A 20198-nucleotide genomic window follows, 5' to 3' on the forward strand; every position below is an offset into this window, starting at 1 on the left:
TAGCACTTAAAAGTAAAAGGTCACCCCAAATTAAGAATCGTAATCAATGGAGACGTAACTTCACAAGAAACATTCAAATAATCGAACTGCATCACAGCTGCCATAGATCTCAAAAGGCACTCTTTACAAAATGCAAGAGATAAGAAAAGCTAAAGCTGGATCAAAGGGTTTTCCTGATTCTACAGTTTATGCTGAATCATACAACTTCTACCAAAGGGTAACCCAGTGATAAGACAGGTTAACCCCTCAGATGAAATTCTCTTCAGCTAAGGTAGTTAAGCTAAATATCGAATATATAAAAAATAAAGCTTGATACAAATGTACCATGCTTTCCATCAAACATAATAGCTTGCTGCACGTTGTAGCTTTAAATTAAAATATCCGTGAATTAGCCAGGTGCAGGGGAACAGAAGAAAAACAATACTTTGACATCAAACAAATATACAGAACCTCTACATGATCTCATTTCATTTCATTGTTGAGAATCCTCTCTATGGTTTCATATCATCTTTGAAATCCCTGGGATACATCATCACGGAGCATTCCATAAATTCCTGTGAATCAACATGATAAATGCTCAAAATTCTAACCGTATGATGTATGCATGTGTGTAAAATGTTATTGAAGAACACAAACCTGTGCAAGCTCTCTCTGGCTGCACAATTCATTTACAACATTTCCTCTAGCACTTCTATTGGTAGAAAGATTAACTGCTATCTCAACTAGAGCACTGAAAACTTCCTCACATGAAGTTTGGTTCTCAAGCCTCTGAACTACTCCTTGGAGTTCAATCTGCCAGATGAGAAATTATAAAAATGTAAAATTAATCAGATAACAAATATTCCAAATAACAAGCCTAAGGAATAATTTTTTCCCTAGGTGACGACAAAACCATAGTTTTCTCCAAAATGCATGGCATTGCTAAGAGTCTGACCATAACCTATTATTCTAGGAAATAGTTGAATTCAACAACAGAATTTAGAAGTTGCTAATATACCAAATATAACCAAAGATCAGTTCTCCACAATTCCCAGTAAGATGAATGTTGTTCTTAAGAGGGACCACACGGTCAAGCCTAGAAAGTAAACCTTAAAATGTAAAAAGATAACAGACTCTCTTGAGAAGAGTAATCTGTCTTAACATTAACCACAAAGTGAAACGGATAAACGCAGCTCAATAATGCTGAATCTTAGGGATTGTTTACTTATGCTTTCTACATCCATTTTTTTAATTTAATTTACAGAATTTCCTCAAAAACATCATATCAAACAACAATTTTTTATTCAAAGCATTGTAACCAACACTTATTTCAACTTAAAAACATTAAAAAACAAGAAAAAAAATCAGAAGTAACAAACCCTTACTGAGTAGGTTTGATTGACAATTTGAACATCTGAGTAAAGCCCAAAATTAAGTCCATAGATTTTTCCTTTATTTTGAGTGTAAAAACGCAACACATTACACACTGCACACTTCATCAGTTCCAACCTGAGGATGACCGTTAGTTTCCATCATCTCTCATCTTGATATCCTTCCAGCTAGCATTTGATCTGAAAGTGTTTCTTGAGAGACAGATGGCATGCCTCCCAAAGCTTGAGAAACAATGGGCATCATTTGTTGCATCATACTTGATAAATCAATCCCACCTCCAGGACCTCTATCCAAACCTGAAAACATGCTTCCAAGATCATGGTTGTCAACCTGCTGAGCAATCTGATTTACTGTATTCCTTAGGGAGGGATTTTGAGTGAATTGTTGCATCATGTTTCTTAACATATCTGGGGAACCAACCCCAGTTTGCTGTGAAACTCCAGCCAAAAGTCCATCTAGAGCAGGACTCTGTAGAATCTGAGACATTGCATCAGCTGCATCCTCTTTCTCTTCAAGATTTTGTCTGGTGGTAGGCACACTTGCAACATTTTGTGGTTGCCCTGAGGGCAGAAGACTTGAATGCCCTCTTGTTTCTGAGCCAGTACCATCCTTGGTTTGAGAGCTTGTTTGCCATCCACGCTTCTGCCAAAAAATTAAATACAGAAGATATGGAAAACCCATAGAGACAAATTGTGCCCATAAAATATTTATAATAGTAAAATTTAATTGTTGGTTAAACTACACAATCTTATGAGTAACATAAAATAGTCCTGCAAAATCACATTAAAGCCTCCTACAATTCTAGCGAGTGTCAACTTTGAATGTCTATCTTCACTAATTCATAAACTTATGGGTGAGAGCTTGTTTGCCGTCCACGCTTCTGCCAAAAAATTAAATACAGAAGATTGGAAAACCCAGAGAGACAAATTGTGCCCATAAAATATTTATAATCGTAAAATTCAATTGTTGGTTAAACTACACAATCTTATGAGTAACATAAAATAGTCCTGCAAAATCACATTAAAGCCTCCTACAATTCTAGCTAGTGTCAACTTTGAATGTCTATCTTCACTAATTCATAAACTTATGGTTGGAAAAAAGGTACAAAAGGAACTTATTTTCAATATTGTTTGGGAACTTTGTACTTTAGCTTTTATTTTATAATTGACTTAGGATTCCACTATATCAAACTGAAAATTTTTAATGACAATATAACCATTCCCTCAAGCAAGGGATAAATAAATAGATATATTTAAGAAAAAAGTTAAAAAAAAAAAAACGAAAGAAACAAACTTAAAACCAATTTTAGATGAAATATAAACAAGCAACGATTCACCTAAATATGGGACAGAGTCCCAGATAAATAAAAGGGTTAAAACGAGACCATGTGGAGAGACAAAAGCAATGAGAACCCTTAGGTTGTAGGCCTCCAAGTCCCAATCCAAGAGGTACAGATGAACCATCATGATTACTATTATCTTGATAGGAAACACTTGTCGTGTCATGAGAGCTTTCCTCAAAGTTCATAGAAGGTTCACCACTTGAGCCCACATCTCTCGTCTCCTTAGCTTCAGCTTTGCATCTCAAAGTTTGTGCCTTACAAAGTTGACATCAGTAAGGACAGATACCATTTGAATCAAAGTAACCATATAAAACTGCTACTGCCTTACCTTCTGATCATTGACTGCAGTTCTATGAGGAAAATCAATCTCGGTCTCACCAGCACTGGTACCATGTCCACGTGAATCATCTGTAGCATTATAATCAATATGTTGCTCTTGATTTGCAGTAAACTCTGAATGCCTTCATGAATAGATAATAAACCAGAACATATAATACACAATTTACAGAAAAAGTGAAAATCAGATTTCAAAGCCAGTACCAGATGATGTTCGACTTCCATTCTGCATGTTAGCAATAAAACTTCTTAAATCAGAATTGATTTCAGCTGCAGAGGGTGAGACAGAACTAGAACCAGAAGACAGTGGAAAACCAGCACCAGGAATTGAAGCAGTGACAGGTTGTGATGGAACATTAGTGCATTGATGTTTATCACTGACAAATCCCTTGCTTCACCAGACTGGACTGGCAATGATACATTAGCATGCTCTCCTTGCATTCCTTCTCCAGAAGGTGTCCCGGTACCCGATGAAGAAACTACAGGTGCTCGCGATGTCCCTGGTTTCAAGTGCTCAATTAAGTAAAATTATTGCCAGAAATTAACTATGAGATGGATCTCTTAAGCATCTACCAGCATGAATATTAATATTTACACTCCGTGGAATGCCAGAAACACCAATTGAACCCATAGCCCCAGGGCCTGGAGAAGAACCAGGTGCAGCACCAAAAAGAGAGTTTGTTTGAAGAGGAAATGGCTGCAGATGAAGCAATAAAATATCTATTATACTGCAACATCAACAAAAGAAGCGACTAAGACTAAAATAATGTTTGATACATACACACATCAATCTCCCATCATTAAGTAATTAGGATTCATCGTTTCGCCAGCCAGAAAAAAAAAAAAAGGGTAAATTGTTTTTTTAGTCCCGTAACTGGACTCCCTTATCATTTTAGTCCCGTATGTGGAGCCTGTCGCAAACTAGTCCCATAAGTGAATAATTTTCGCTGTTTTAGTCCTCCGGCGCCGGAGACGCCCGCGTGGCTCGCCAGAGGTGATGTGTCCCGCCAGGTCAGCGACACCTGGCGGACATGTGGATTTATTTTTATTTTTTTATTTTCTTTTTATTTTTTTTAATTGGACCAAATAAAAAAATACAAATAAAATTAAAAATAAATTAAAAATAAGTTTTTAAAAAAAATTAGAAAAATGAAAAAAAAACTAAAAATCCACGTGTCCGCCAGATGTCGCTGACCTGGCGGACACGTCACCTCCGGCGAGCCACGCGGGCGTCTCCGGCGCTGGAGGACTAAAACAGCGAAAATTCTTCACTTATGGGACTAGTTTGCGACAGGCTCCACTTACGGGACTAAAATGATAAGGGGGTCCAGTTACGGGACTAAAAAAACAGTTTACCCAAAAGATAAGTACATTCATATCACATAGTATATCTATCCCACACATAAGCCGTAAAAACAAGTGTAGCACATGAAAGATCATTCAAGCCGAATGCGAGATTTAAAAGTGCTCTGGGAAAATCAAAATTTGGAGTCCATAAACAAAACCACCAAAAGCATAGATCCCTTCCTGGTCCACTTGACAGGACTTTGTTGAACAATAAAAACAATTTCACAAAAATAAACACCATGCCATGAAACACAAACCTGAACCATAATTGGATTAGGCCCCGATGGTGATATGTACACAGCAGGGCCCGCATTCACAAAGGAATCAGCCTGTTAATAAGCCAAAAAATAATTAGTAATTGGTACCTAAAAGGAATGAGCTGTTAAAGGAAAGGGCATACAGAAGATTGTCCCATCCGAAGAGTCATAGTTGTTCTCCCCAGCTCCAGAAGAAAGGCACCCAGGTGTTGCATAGCCATGCCTAACTGGACAGATTCTGTCTGCACTTGTTGCCTCAACGCAGTATCATTAGAATCTCCAACTTGATTTAGACTGCAGTATGCTACATGTTGCAGCAGCGGGATATAATTACAATAAAACCAAAAAAAATTTACAAATGTAAAGCTAGATATAAAAATGAATAACCATGTACATAGTCAATATTCGATAATACTATAACCAGTGCCCAGTCATTCATTAGTGCCAAGCAATCCAAGCACTGAAATTGATTCAAAATTCAAAGTACTGAATCTAAAAGAAGAGACAAATGATTTCAGCAAATGATGCTCACAGATAATGCTGGAACAGCATGACCACTAAGAAGACATTGGGCATGTTGCAGAACAATGCTGAGAGCTTCCAGTGTTGGTAAACCCTGTGAATTTGAAGGTAACTCAATGGCAGGCAAATTGCTAGTACCAATTGTTGATTGTGTTGATTGATCACTTAGACAAACCAACAATGAACACTGGTAAGAATACATCATGACACTATCTAACTCAAGAAGGTCAAGAACATTACCACTTTGGGAGAATGTCGCTTCCATTTGATTCATAAATTCAATCAGGGTGTTTAATGAATTAGGTATTGGCTGATTACAGGAAGAAAAATGACATATGAGAGAAAACCCAGAAGTCTATTTATTAAAACATAGTTGGGGAATGAGTAGCTTCCTACCATGTTTAGGGAAGGAAGAGCAATCGTAGCTCCTAATGGAATTTGCATAGCATGGGATGCAGATTGACCTGGGAATGCTTGCTGCACTTCAATTTGATTTCCTTGAGAGGACTGAACACAGAAAATGAATATTAATCAATCCAGTAACTAACAACAGGTCATAATTGACCAGCCAAATGGTTGGAAGAAGAACAGAGCGTGTACACACACACATACAAAATACAAAAAAAAACTGATACCACGCCACCCTATAAGGTACACAAGCATATTTACAAGAACTTAATACAAGAGAAAATTTTGTTCAAACGATCATACAAGAAGTGCAAATGACATTTCATTGGAAAAAGATCTGGTAAATACACAATATATCCAACTTGAGGATGGTATAGTGGTTTAAGATGACATAACTCAGTGCCCATGAAGTAATCAAGATAATTCACTCACACCGTTAGACAAAATTATGACTATAACTACTAAAGAAATGTCTTCAAAGCTAAATTCATACATGATTACAATAAAATTTCAAACATTACCATCAAAGGTGCAAAGCATATATAAGAAACCACTACCAAAACACCCGGTTGCATGGCTATTCCCTGGTTGCCGATCCCAATAGTGTTCAATACTGCACCAATGATCTATAATGCAAACAAATAAATTGTGTTGTTATTGAAGTTTCAAATAACTTCATTATCAAGTTTACATGGTAAATTTTAATAAGACATAACATACTTGACCCAAATCGGGTATGACAGCATCCCCTGGGCCTTCAGAGTTTACTGTCCCTAACATTATACCATGGGGAATTGGCCCAGTCCGATTAACTTGTCCACCGATATTTGAACTCTGTCCTGTACTCCAGTAACGCGAAAATGAACAAGAAAGTAAAAGCTTCAAATATATCAAACCATTTGACTCAATTGAACCAGACACCAGATGCCTTTCATCTTACAACCTTGGTTACCATTACTTGAAGTGGCTGTTACAGTGTTCACTCCTGAATGAGGTGGTCCCTGCCTCTGAACTAAATGTAATGTATCCCCACTCTCAACATCTAGAGACGTTGTTAAGTAGTAGGTGTCATAAAGAAGGAAAAATGAGGTCAGGTCGCAACAAATATATTATGCAAAAATTTTAGAAAGATCAACTATGCAAATAAAAAAAGCAGAAGAAAGCACTAAATCCTACAATATGGAGACACATATCACATACAAAAAAATACATGGTGTCTAAAGTACTATAGGAAGAAAAATGATACAGATGTATACACATGGTACAAAATTCTTCAGTAGACCTATGCATAAAGAGTGACTTCCATCAAATGATTCTGAAAGAACTCATATTTAGCAGAAATACCTGAACAGTAATAAGTACTAGGTGGGGTAAATAATTAAGCCAATCAACAAGAGGATACTGTAATCAGAAAGCATGTGATCATCCTTCAATACCTTGCCCCTGAAAATTAATCATTGCTGCCCAGCATGCATACCACATTCACTAGCTATTCTCTCCTTGAATGCTGCAATGTGACACTGAACAACACAAACAACATTGGACATTATGAGAAAAAAAATATATATATATGAGTTCTTCAAGGTAATGCCAGCATCTAATATTGAAGTTGTATCCAGCAGAAGATCGGGCTTCGGAACACATTTCTTTACAAGGGGAGGAAAACTAATGAATCTAAAACCATCAAACTGGGCATGTAAAAAGAAGGGAAGTTCAGTCATCTAATAAAAGATCAGGTTTTATATCCTAATTGTCAAAAAAGTAACTAGCAAGCTTACATTCTTATCCACACTTAAGCTGTGAATTTGAGAATCCAGAGTCTTGACATTAAGCTGAAGAGTGGACTCGGAATTTTCATCGAAACCATCATTTACAGTTGACCCTTCTGTGGCTTGTGGATCCGCCATGAGAAACCAAAATCAAGAAATACCTAGATAGGTCATAGGATAAACATCAGAAAGTTAGAATGTCTAATACTTAGGGTTTGCAGTAACAATCCATATCCATATATTGGAAATCAGTTAAAGCAGAATAACCAAGAGTCACAAAACACAAAATCATCCATCCGATCCAAACCTTATGATCGTAAGAAAAGAACCCGCGAAGAGAATGATCAATCGAAAGCAAGAACCAGGAGCGGGATAGAGACGTTGGACGCAAATAATCGTAGTTCATAACGTAAAACGCGCTCTTTCTCAAATTTTTATTTTTTTTGGTACTGTTATTAATTACTACTATTTTCTAGTGACTAAAATAAATAAATTTAACCAACAAGACTGCATTTAATACTTGTTGGGCTGCAACTGTAATTGCAAACCCAATTAATAATACACAGTATTCACCTTCCTTTCCTTATAAGTTCACCGAACCAATGATGTTGAAGAATTCACCTCACCGGAGAAGAAGCCAGTCACACCATGGATAACAGAACCGCCGCCGTCGCCGCCGCCGGAAAGCCAATTAGATGTCGTGGTACACTTTGTTTCTGTCAATTTTCGTACATTTACTTACATGTATATGGAATGTTCATTAAAAAACGATATATTCTGCAGCGGCGGTGGCGAGGACGGCCGGAGAGCCGCTATCCATGGAGGAAGTGACGGTGGCGCCGCCGAAGGCCGGAGAAGTTCGCGTCAAGATTATATGCACTTCTGTCTGCCACAGCGACGTCACTTTCTGGAATACGCAAGTACGTTACGTACGAATCGATCAATCTTAAATTCTTAATCGATCCGATCATATATAACAGTACTGCTTTAATCTTAAATCCAGGTCCCTCCAGCCTTCTTTCCAAGAATTCTCGGACACGAATCCGTCGGGTATATAGATACACACACATATATATATATATAGATAGCCTAATCTAGCAGGTAATTATCAATTCTCGATTTTCTTGAAATGGACAGTGTTGTTGAGAGCGTGGGTGAGGGGGTGAAAGAGTTAGTGGAAGGGGACACAGTGATGCCCACATTTGTGGCCGATTGTGGAGACTGTAATGACTGTACGTCGAAGAGGAGCAATCTTTGCTCGAAATATCCGTTCCACGTGTCACCCTACCTGCACGAAGGAACCGCCAGGTTTTCCGATGCCAATGGAGACATAATTTATCACTTCCTCTTTGTGTCCAGTTTCAGCGAGTACACAGTCGTCAACGTTGCCAACGTCACAAAAATCGATCCCAGATTCCCCAAGAAGCTGGCTTGTGTCCTAAGCTGTGGAGTCTCCACAGTTACGTACGTCGTTATATATATACATATATGTATAGCTGATCAGACAATGTAATGAAGGTGTGGGAGCTGCGTGGAGATCTGCAGAAGTGGAAGCTGGATCAACGGTTGTGATTTTTGGGCTTGGGACAGTAGGATTGGCAGTAAGAATTAATGAAATACAAAAGCTGTAATATTATTATATACTAGTATGTTCTTTCTTGTTAATTAATTATTATTACTTGTAATTAAAGGTTGCTGAAGGGGCAAGGCTACGTGGCGCTGCTAGAATCATCGGTGTGGACATAAACCCTGAAAAGTTTGACATTGGTATGTAAGAAAAAGAAAACATTCTTGTTTAATTTTCATCCAACTGTCTTAACTGAAAAAACATGTAATAAATACTACTGTAGCCAAACGATTCGGAGTAACTGAGTTTGTCCATTCAAGTAGAATTTCCGGCGACCGGGCGGCGAGCCAAGTGAAAGAGATGGCGGGAGGATTAGGAGCAGACTACTGCTTCGAATGCGTCGGAAAAGTAGCTCTAGTCGAGGAAGCATACGCCTGCTGCAGAAAGGTGTTTAATATTAATTCATTGCCATTTTGCCCTGTCCAAATTCAGACATTATAGTTTGCTTTCTTGAAATTCATCAGGGATGGGGAAAGACCATAGTTCTTGGAGTGGACGACAGTAATGGAGGGCAGGTGGGGTTGAGGGAGGTGGGAGGATTTTAACAGGGTCAGTATTTGGAGGGGTCAAGCCCAAATCAGACATCCCAATTCTGGTGCAAAAATGCATCGACAGGGAGTTGGAGGTGGACAAGTTTGTGACCCACGAGGTAGATTTCGAGGATATTAACGAAGCTTTTCGACTGCTGCTGCAAGGCAAGTGCATCAGATGTGTGATCTGGATGGAGAAAATTAATAAATGAACAATAATATATAATAATATTAATGGAACTTGTGGTGATAATATTAAAAATATGTTGTTGCTGCTACGTCATTTTCTAAGTTCCCAAATCTATGACACCTGTGTAAGATTTGTTTCTGCGACGTCGTTTTGAGTTGAAGAAGTAAATTGATAAACAAAGTACACACTCGATGTAGTACTTATGGTATATTATGCACAAATTTATACACAAGTACATGTATTCAACGTAATTACAGAAGACCCCAAATTACAAAAACAGAAAACTGAATATACGATAGGCAAGCAAACGAAATCAAGCCAAGCCACAAAATAACACAGGCCATAGCACAATTAAAGTTTGGTGTACGACACTAATAATGATATTGAAATAAATCATACAAACATTTGAATAATATTGTTTTTAAATTTCTTCCTTTTCCTTTTCCTTCTTCTCTACGTCGGTTTTGGTGGTGGAATGGAATCCGGGGAGTTTGTCCTTTATCTTCTCCAGGAAGCCTTTCTTCTCGCCCTCAGTTGTCTCCGGATTGGTGGCGTTTTCCTCCGCAGTCGGAGGCGGAGGCGGAGGCGACGCTGCTTCCTCAGTCTTCTTTCCTCCTGGAAGTTTCTCCTTGATCTTGTCCAGGAAGCCTTTCTTCTCCCCTGTTTCGACGGTTGCAGGAACATCGTCGGACTTCTGGATCGGTATTGAAGTATCTTCTTCCTTTAGCTTGTCCTTTAAGCTTTTCTTCTTTTTCTTCTTCTTTTCTCCGCCTTCCTCCACTTGTTCCTCGTCGCTCGACTGCGGAAATTTTACCAAAATATGTAACCATTAATTAGAGCATGAAGATTATAACAACAGAACTAGGATGAATAGATTGAATCCGTAATGTTTTGATTTGAAAAATCGTTGAGATCTACCAAGTTAACTATTACGAAACACGCGGTGCAGATGAACGCGAGAATACTTACCGAGCTACTAGAGCTGCTGCTCCTGTGAAGCTTCTCCTCCTTCTTCTCCTTCTCTTCACTGACTTGAACTTTCTCCGAGAATTCGGACGCTATAGCCGCGTCTTCGTCCTTCTTCTTCCCCGCGAAATCGAACAGTCCACGGTCGGTGGTCTCAACCGGTGCTCCAGATTCAGTATCCTTGGTTTCGTGATACTGAGCTCCGTCCGCCATTTTCAGTTACCTTTTTGAGGGAAGTCAATGAAATTAAAGATGCAGAGGTGAAAATGAGAAACTGAAATCTCTGTGAAATTTGAATGGTGCGGAAGTTGCAACGGTAGGGTTTATATAGGCATCTCAACGCGGAATTTACGCTATTAAGTTTTTATTTTATTATGGAAGCATAATCCTCGCTGTCATTTTTTTTTTTATTATTATTTGATTATATAAATATTACCGTAAGTTATCGAATTCAATAAATATCGACCATCAATTATTGCTTACAATTTAAAAAAAAAATTAAAAAATTAAAAAATTCAACATCAGCAATAAAATCTAGCTTTGAATTATTGGTTTGTGCAAAGGTATATCACCATTGGAAATAATAATCCATTAAAACCATATACATAAATATTAAGTATAAATTTAATTGCAAAAAAATAAAATTTATTAGGCATAAAAGAAAGGGTTTGGGCACGCAAAGAAGTCGTAAGGAATTAAAAGAGAAGAAAAAAAGTAAGAAAAGGTGGAGCACATAGCAGAATGACACCAGACGCAACCTACACCAACCAAATTCCGCCACGTGGAAGATAGCACTCATGGGGTCCACAACTGTCGGCTCCCGTTGGATTATTTAAGAAAGGAAGAAAATCAGCGGTCATCGTTGCTACACGTATCTGAAGTTAGATGTCGGCGGGTGGACAGTTGGTCGGTTGATTTCTTTTCAATTATCGATGCCCTGGCCACGGGGGATGCTGTTTTTGTTACACGTGAGATGGGTATAAAAGCACGTGACTTTCCCCTCTAATTGGGCCATATAATTACAAAAATTAAGGCCCAACATTATTAGTGGTTGGGCTTATTTTTGGGCCAAGCCTAATAATTTTTGAGGCGGCAAATGTTATTTTATATTATTCTGGGGGTGATTTGTAATTAGGTTGGAGTTAGACGAAATGAAATAGTTTCCCCGCAACTTTCCGATCATCGGTTCAAATTTTGCCGTCGGTTGTAGGCTTCGCCTCTCTGCCCGCGGTGATCGTCGAAGAATTGGAAAACGCGAGAAATTTATTGCGAATGCTGATAATTAATTCTGTGTAGAGAGGATTGACGGAAGCGCAGAGGAAGAGGAGAGGAAAACCGAGCGCAGGGGCGCGTGGAGCGAAGAAGATGATTACGCGATCTAAGTTGGCGGAGCAGCTGAGGGAGTATCAGATTCGATCCAAACGTGACTGGGCTTCTATTTCCTTTTTCTCTTCCACCTCCAATCTCGCTTTTTCGAGGTATTTCTATTTTCATATCTTTATAATTTATCCTAATTCTAATTTTCTGTGCTTTTGTTTGTTTTCCTTGGCTACGTATCGATTTTTGTATGATTCGCTTTAGGTAATTTGATAGAACAATATTCATTTTCGATCATTTGCCTAAAACTGCAAATTCTGGTTCCTACTTGTGGTGCTCTAAGCCGCAGGATCCTTTTTATTATCATCTCTTATATTATTAGAATTTAATTTTGATCTAAAGTTTCGAGTTTCAAAAGATACTTGAAACGCGGATAGATTTTCTGCTTGGTTGTTTGCTTAAAAGTATTTGGTTTCCTTAACTTTCATGGATATCTTTAAGCATGCTGACTGATGAGTCCATCCGTGGTTTAGATGCCAAAAAGTAAGAATATAAATTTTTTCAAAATAGTGTAATAATATTTCAAGCAATTTCTGATGCATGTGAGATGATGTTCTAACTAATGTTCAAACTATAATACTACATTTGGATTTCCTATCATTCTAAAATACTTAAGACATAACAATAGATTCAAATCCTATGAGTTGTTTCATAGTGTGCGATCGAACTTGTGGGTTTTGGCATTGCAGTGGTATTTTTATTAAGAAAGTGACGTTTTTTATTTACTCGCAAATTCCTTGGTTATATCTACACCCATTTTTTTACTTTTTAAGTTAATGAATTGCTCCCATGGCACTTCCAACATAGCATGGCCTCTCTGATGCATGGTTTTCTTTGTTATGGATGCAGGGTCGATGTTGCAATCTTCGTTTTATGGGAGCTTGTTAGTTTAGCAATCTTTGTGTTCGCTGTTGTTTCATTGTATTTTAGGCAATTTAGGCTTTCGATGTTTCTGTTGTGCATCACACTACTATTGCTTTCGAGCATGAAAATTACAAAGCAAGTGAGACTGGCTCGGAAGAAGCAGCGAAGGATGCTTCTTCCATTATCAATGTAGACACAACTATTTGGATACCTATCGTAAGCAAATCGACTCATTCATCTTATGTAGATCTGTGAGTTCGTTGCTACGATTTTCCTGGGTCAATTTCTCTTTGTCAAGTTCTTGTATATGAAATTATCCATAATCGAGTTCATTTGAATATATAATCGTCCTTACTATTCTGATAATTAGGTGTACTTTATTTATTCCAGGTTCTCATAGTTTTCGTTATATTGACTGTCTTTGCCTTTTCCTATCCTTCCTTATTACTGAGTATGTTTAAAACTACCCCCCTTTTCATTGGACAAAAGATTGTGATTCTTCCATTTGCTTATCCAAATTAATCAAGAAGCAACTGTTCAGGGTTTTTCTTTTTTTTTGGAAAAAGATGCACCTTGATTTTTTTTCCATCAACATGACCCACTCCATGCTTTACCATGCAGTCTGATTTAGCATGAATTTGCACGGTTTTATATCAAATATGTGCAGCCGTTCCTGGGGCTTCCACTGCTTACCTTATTGTGGCTTGAAGAAGTGGATTGGAATTCCTCGTGTGGCTATAGTCCATATTGCTCCAAAAACTAGCAAAGCACTCAAGATCATTCCAAAGGATCCTAGCCACCAATTCAGCCACCACATTGAGCTGTATTTTAGGGGTTTCTTTATCCTAATCCATATCAAGCAGGGATATGCCAGGGTGACTGGTAGTGCAATCCCTCCTAACAGCCCAGCCAGGTTTTTCAAGAATGGGAATGCCACAGCTATGAAGAAGGTGAGGCAGCAGAAGAATAATCGCAGACTTGTTCTAAGCCACCATGGACACGGCCTGTTCTTTTTGCTGGTGTATTTGAACTCCAAATTGTCTATGGCTGGTACGGCATATATCTGGTATGAAGTAAGGCAGCTGATCACCACACAGAGGCTTGTTAACCGCAAGACTACCTTGGATATGTCATTCCTGTGGTATCTGTCCAGTGCACTCAACATTCCTCCGTCTGCTGGTATCTGTGAAAGTACATGTCATTACTGTTGATTTCAGACAGTTTAAAATACTAAAATGTTTGCGAGATGCTGACCAAATCTCCGTATGCCCAGTATCCCCCAATTGCCATTGGAAACAAACAGCATGCAATGATCAGGTACGAATATTTTACCCCTTCCCACATTGTCACTTTCGATGAATTATTCACAGTAGAAGGGATTGTACCCTGCCAGTTGTAACTAACACAATTGTAAACATCCAACCAGGTATGTTTTCATTTAATCAGTCATGCAGAAATAATCAATATTTAGTGCTAACCTGTATTTCCAGGACAAGATTGTGGCCCCTGAAAGCGAGTGCTATGATTCCAAGAGCATTCAGGATGCTGCAAATATTTCCAACATTGGATATGGTCTTGACAGGATTGAATGAAACCTCATACGGTCTAGATTTGGATACAGGCAATGCCCACACCAGTGTACAGTAGTCACAGAAGTTACTGCACCGAAGAGGGATGCACCGGCAGCAGAGTTCAGGTTTGGCAGCTGAACCAAGATCATGGCTAAACCTACAAAAATTATGTAACATTCCATGGTTGATACTGAAGTAGCTTTGCCATCTGCACCGCATACTGTATGTGAAAACATTTTCATTGTGCTTCCTCCCATCATAATCAGGCTGACACAGGCTCCTCCTGCCAGATAAAGAGTCGGAAACAGGGCCAATATCTTCCCCAGCCTCTCCCCTGGAATTACAAAATGATGATTACAGGTACACTTTTTTTTCAAATCTGTAATATTTTCCGGTTAACTGATGTAATAGTTATTCAAGAAAGAATACCAAAAGCAGCAATTGAGAGCCTGAGGTATCGGCTGTGTCGTGCCCCAGGAACTGATTCATGAAGCTGAATCAGCAACCACTGAGTGTAGAGCTGCCAGACGAACACCAAAAACAGGCTTATGATTCCCCATACCCTGATGCAAACAAGACTGCAGTTACATATCATTCTCTTTTAACAATTTCAGGAAGGATTTGCAAGAACCGGTAGCACTCACCAGCCAAGGGTCGTAAAAGCCAGAGGAAGAAGAAGAGCCTGGAATCCGATTCCAGAGTTGAGGGTGTGAAAAGCAGCATAATAAGCATTCCCGTTTCTGGACTCTGTAATGGGAAGCCACGAATCCTGAGGATCCGATTGTGTCAGATGCCCGACTTCTTCCAGGTATGTCTTCTTGCTTGTTGTTGGTATCGTCATCTCCACAGTGCTATCCAAAGGAGTTATCATCTGCCGCCCTGCACTGGAAAACATTGACAGGCTTCTGGGAATCTTCAGGTTGGAATCAGGATGAACCGTCGACGAGGCCGAGAAAGAAGCTGAATGATGGAATTTCACGGCGAGGGCAGGGCTTGAGGTTGTCCTCGTTTCCACAACTTCGATCATCATTGCAAAGGTAACCTAAAAATCACTCAACTGATACAGTGACTATATGGTTATTTTTTCAATCTTTGTTGTCTTTCGAGATCAGATTGATGAAGTAACACTGTGGGGATTATATGCATATATAGAACTGAATTTCTGGGATGGTTCTTCACATCTTCTTTTCTTTATTACTAACAACAATAATAAATATTAATGTTAAATATTATTGTTAGAATTATGACATCCTAAGAAGTGGTTGAATACAATGCATGCAAGCAACACATGGTGATTCCAATTAATCCTTCTCCATCCAAATAACACCACAAGAAGTTGTATAAAGCACAGATCTTGAAATTCTTTGCATGCATTTCTTTTAGTAGGGATGGCCATTTAAAGAAACTATGGAATTTATATATATGTTTCCATTTTCTTGTTAGCTACGTGATGCATTTATGGAACTGAAATATATACATACATACCACTTAATTCATCACTTTAATAATTTGCATAGGTGGTGTTAGAATTTACATGTTTTGTATGCAGTTCAGTAAATTTTTGTCCTTCAATTCATTCAACAAACTTACACAGTCATGATTTAGTGACATAGCAATTATGATGACATTTAACATCTATCATTCAATAAATATATATTATATAGTTCAAATCCAGTCAAGCAAGAAACTGATTATTTACACATGGGAAACATATTTTTGAGTAAATGAATACTTTATTAGTTGTATGTAAGTGACAACAAATAATTTAAAGTGGATTTTGACCAAGACTGCATGCATTGGGTGCTTTATTTGTAGAAAGGCAGGCAACTAAGTGACAAACTAGTGACCACTATGTCCCAAAAAAACATTATTTGAAGGCAACCTCAACTTTCAAAATATAGGTCTGAACAGAACATGCACAAATCAATTAAGGTCTGAACATATACGTACATACATACGTTATCAATTCCATTTCATTTTAAACCACTGCTTTTTAGGTTGATACAGACGTACAGTTGTTAGGATTTTGCCTCTTGTTATATATGTTAACATTATTATTATTATTATTTAGCTTATAGAAACAGCTCTAGGACTATCTACACAGAAAAGGTGCCCTTTTTATATATAATTTCTGGGAATTTCCTAGAAACTGCATGAATCAATTGATTTTCAAAAGCTAGGAAATACTCATGGGACTACATTCTTTTCTTACAATATTTTAAATTAAAAATAGGAATATGTTCTCTTACTTTGGTTTTATACAATTTATTATTATTATTTTTCTAAAATTATCAAATCAAATATCTATTTTTTCTTTAATATATTACATGAAAACTTAAATTTTCATTCACTATCAAACATTATTTCAATTGAAAATTTTAGATTTATATGATTTGAGTTTGTATAATAATATTTTAATTAGAAAAATAATATATTTTTATTAAACATTATATGTATATTTTTTTATGAAAAATAATAAACCAAATACCATCTTTTTACCATTTTCAAACTTCTACCTCAAATTAAAAAATTGGAACACTCTAAAAATAATGATAAACATATGTGTTTTTTAAAAATAATTTTGAAGAATTTTTATTATTCCTAGAGGATAATTTTAAAAAATGTCAAATCAAATATTTTATTTTTTATATTATATTAATATTTATTTATACCACGTCAAATAACTATTAAATTTAACATCCTACCATTCAAAATTCAAATCTAAATTCACAACTTCATAACAAGATTGGCACTGTATAGACAACACATTAGAATACATACAATTGCATGAAATAAAAACTTGTAAATTATTTTACCTGTATCAATTGAAAAAATCAGCACGACTAGGTAATCCTTAGGATCAAAACAAACACACAAATGGTTTGGAACAGATGTAGTGTTCAAGTTCTTACACAATGAAGTATACAAAGTAGGATCAATCATTTGACTAATCCTAATTATAAATGTAACTTGATTTGAGTATGTTGAGAGTATCTAATTTGAATTAATACAATATGGTGGTATTTGAGAAATATTATTTCAATTCACATCATTTTTCTTCATGAAAATAATTAATTAAAATTTTATGTTTTATATTATAATAAAAATACATTTTTCCAACATCCAACCCCCCAAAGGCCCAAACCAAATAATGAATAATGAATAAATAATAGTAGTTAATTAGCAAAGATATGATAACAAATAATAATGAATAATAGTTATTAATGATATATTTATGACCCTATAATTAAAATAAATGTCATTTCAGATAATCTCTGGAATATTAGATCCACCAAAATAAATGACCAATTAATAATACTAATTCCTTAGCATAAATTATCTTCTATTTTGTGAGGATATTTACAATGTTGGTAATATATGGCAAATGAGAAAATCTATCAAATGAAAAATACTCCATTTATTTTATCTCATTTCAATATAGTTATATTGTTGTTTTTAGAGCGAACTATCACAAAAATGAATATTGGAGAATCCAACATATTGCTACAGCAAATCCTTGTACTTAGTGGCTTCTATTTGTCATATGTTTTTGCTCATTACCCATCTTTATAATTATTAATAATTCACTATTACAAACACACGATGGAACTGAAATTCTGCCTTAATAAATAATCATATTTTAGAGAGAGCCGCCTGCTTGATGAGATCCTTCCTCAGAATCTTGCCCGACGGATTCTTCGGAATTGAAGCTATAAAAGCCACCCGCCGGATTTTCTTGTACGGTGCAACCTACCACAATCACAATTATGCATCATTTTTAGCAGATTTAATTTCAGGACAAACAAAACCAACATTCATTCAATTCACACCTGTTTGGCCACAAAATCCATAACTCCACTCTCTGTTATTGTTATGCCACTCCCACCTTTCCGGACCACATACGCCATTGGAAATTGCCCCACTTCCTCATCAGGGAAGCTAAATATATCAAAAAACCCATCAATCAAGATTCAAGAAGAAGAAGAAGTAATAGTAGTCAATGACCAACACTTACGGTATGACAGCTGCATCAATTATGTCAGGGTGGGTGAGTAAGAGGGCCTCTAGTTCTGCAGGAGGAACCTATATATATACAAACAGTTTCGTTTTGGTTGGGTGTGTCCTAATTCAGTAATTCCTTTGTAGGATTAAGGGTTTACCTGATAGCCTTTGTATTTGATGAGCTCCTTCAACCTGTCGACCACAAAGAGGAATCCATCCTCGTCGAAGTAGCACAGATCTCCGGTTCTCAACCAGCCCTTTGAATCCAGGGTAGAGGCTGTGGCTTCCTCGTTGCTGAAATAGCCTGTAGATGATTGAACATTCACATGAGTACAGATCAATGAAGATGTAGTTTTACAACTTGCAATACCTTTCATTATGGTGGGGCCTTTTAGCCAAAGTTCTCCCGTATGATTCGCCGGCAAAGACTCGCCGGAGTCTGGATCCACGATCTTCGCCTCCATGCTCGGCGACAGTAGCCCCGCTGTGCCGTACCTTCGGCTTTCCTCTAGATTGTCTGTCGACGCTCCGATTCCGGTGGATTCTGTTAACCCGTAGCCCTGCATAATCACTACGTTTGGGTACTTCTCCGAGAAACCTTCGATAACTTCTTTGCTCAGCGGTGCGCCGCCGGAGATCACAGAATGTAAGGTGCTCAGATCGTACTTCTTTTTGATGATCTCGGCATTGTTGGCTAAGGCTACCAGGATTGGGGGAACTAAGGGCAGATAGGTGGCGGAGAATTTCTGGATTGCCATTAGCATTTCGTCCAGCTCGAATTTGGAAAGGATTACGACGGTGGAGCCGGAGGCGATTAGGCCGGTGGCGAAAGCTGCTAGTCCGTAGATGTGGAACATCGGTACAGTGCAGATGAATGTTTGCTTCTCGACGTCTAGATTGAAGCGGTTCACAATTACTTGGACCATTGAAATCAAGTTCCGGTGTGAGGAGACGACACCTTTGCTGGCGCCGGTGGTGCCGGAGGAATAGAGAAGTGTTGCGGTGTCGTCTTGTTCGACTCGTTCCTTCACTCGCCTCTGGTTTGGTTCTCGTTTCATCATCTCCTCAATTGTCGCGACGATCCTTAATTTGGAGGAACTCAGAGCAGTCGCAGCAACGCGTTCGGTGGCGAGGAGAACGATTGGCAGATCTGCGGCGGCAATTTTCGGGAGGAGTTGCGGAATTGTGAAGGCGAGGACCGGCTTGGAATCGGCGATCTGTTTCGAGATCTCGCCGGAGGTGTTGAGAGGATTGGTGGTGGTGACGACGGCGCCGAGCGACATGACGGCGAGGCAAACAATCGGGAAGTAGATTGAATTAGGGGAGAGTAGAAGGACAACCTGACCTTTGCGAACACCATAATCTTCAAACAGAGAGGTGGAAACACCTTCAACTGCTCTCCAGAGGTGGGAGAAAGTAAGGCGGAAGCCGGAGGCGGCGTCAATGAAAGCGACCTTGCCATGGTGGGAGCGGGCGGAGATGAAAGTGGTGACATCGAGCGAGTGGTTGGAAGGGAGTGGGATGGGGTTTCGCTTGCTGTAGAAGGTGCAGTTGGACTTGCAGAAACCGCTGCGAGGATCAATTTCTGAAGGAAGGGAGATATCCGCCATTGAAGAGGAGGAGAGGACCTGCAAAGTGGAGAGTAGCTTTTTTGGCAGTGGTAGCTTTTTAATTGCACAGTGGCCGGTGACCGGTGGGGCAGCCGGTCAGTGTAATCAA

At 38.2% G+C, this 20198-nt stretch overlaps 3 protein-coding genes and 3 pseudogenes across 4 annotated transcripts; 2 read left to right on the forward strand and 4 right to left on the reverse strand.

Annotated features, from left to right (window-relative positions):
- Positions 1-34: 34 nt before the first annotated feature.
- LOC127246559 (ubiquitin-like domain-containing protein CIP73) lies at positions 35-7795 on the reverse strand (annotated as a pseudogene).
- Positions 7796-7914: 119 nt separating this feature from the next.
- On the forward strand, positions 7915-10103 carry LOC127246451 (alcohol dehydrogenase-like 7; annotated as a pseudogene).
- Positions 9868-10972, reverse strand: LOC127246449 (phosphoprotein ECPP44-like). Its single transcript, XM_051267846.1, has 2 exons — positions 10669-10972; positions 9868-10498 (listed from the first exon to the last, which is right to left on the reverse strand). The coding sequence occupies exons 1-2, from the start codon at positions 10876-10878 to the stop codon at positions 10121-10123; spliced, it is 588 nt and encodes a 195-aa protein (XP_051123803.1). The 5' UTR covers positions 10879-10972; the 3' UTR covers positions 9868-10120.
- A 452-nt stretch (positions 10973-11424) lies between these two features.
- LOC127246450 (uncharacterized) lies at positions 11425-15709 on the forward strand. Of its 2 annotated transcripts, XR_007837734.1 has the most exons (5): positions 11425-12143; positions 13528-14699; positions 14768-14837; positions 15092-15285; positions 15397-15709. XR_007837734.1 is itself a non-coding variant. In XM_051267847.1 (2 exons), the coding sequence occupies exons 1-2, from the start codon at positions 12031-12033 to the stop codon at positions 13097-13099; spliced, it is 321 nt and encodes a 106-aa protein (XP_051123804.1). In that variant the 5' UTR covers positions 11788-12030; the 3' UTR covers positions 13100-13255. The 2 variants fall into 2 exon arrangements, 1 of the variants encoding a protein (XP_051123804.1); XM_051267847.1 differs by lacking the exons at positions 13528-14699; positions 14768-14837; positions 15092-15285; positions 15397-15709 and adding an exon at positions 12892-13255 and having other exon boundaries at positions 11788-12143.
- Positions 13140-15507, reverse strand: LOC127246446 (lysine histidine transporter-like 8; annotated as a pseudogene).
- A 2164-nt stretch (positions 15710-17873) lies between the features above and the next one.
- LOC127246655 (probable CoA ligase CCL5) lies at positions 17874-20183 on the reverse strand. The gene is made up of 5 exons (XM_051268149.1): positions 18850-20183; positions 18638-18783; positions 18493-18560; positions 18308-18416; positions 17874-18227 (listed from the first exon to the last, which is right to left on the reverse strand). The coding sequence occupies exons 1-5, from the start codon at positions 20087-20089 to the stop codon at positions 18111-18113; spliced, it is 1680 nt and encodes a 559-aa protein (XP_051124106.1). The 5' UTR covers positions 20090-20183; the 3' UTR covers positions 17874-18110.
- Between the last annotated feature and the right edge of the window lie 15 nt (positions 20184-20198).

The sequence above is a fragment of the Andrographis paniculata genome, unplaced genomic scaffold, assembly GCF_009805555.1.
Source record: "Andrographis paniculata isolate CXL003 unplaced genomic scaffold, ASM980555v1 Contig30END, whole genome shotgun sequence".
Taxonomy (NCBI): Eukaryota; Viridiplantae; Streptophyta; class Magnoliopsida; order Lamiales; family Acanthaceae; genus Andrographis; species Andrographis paniculata.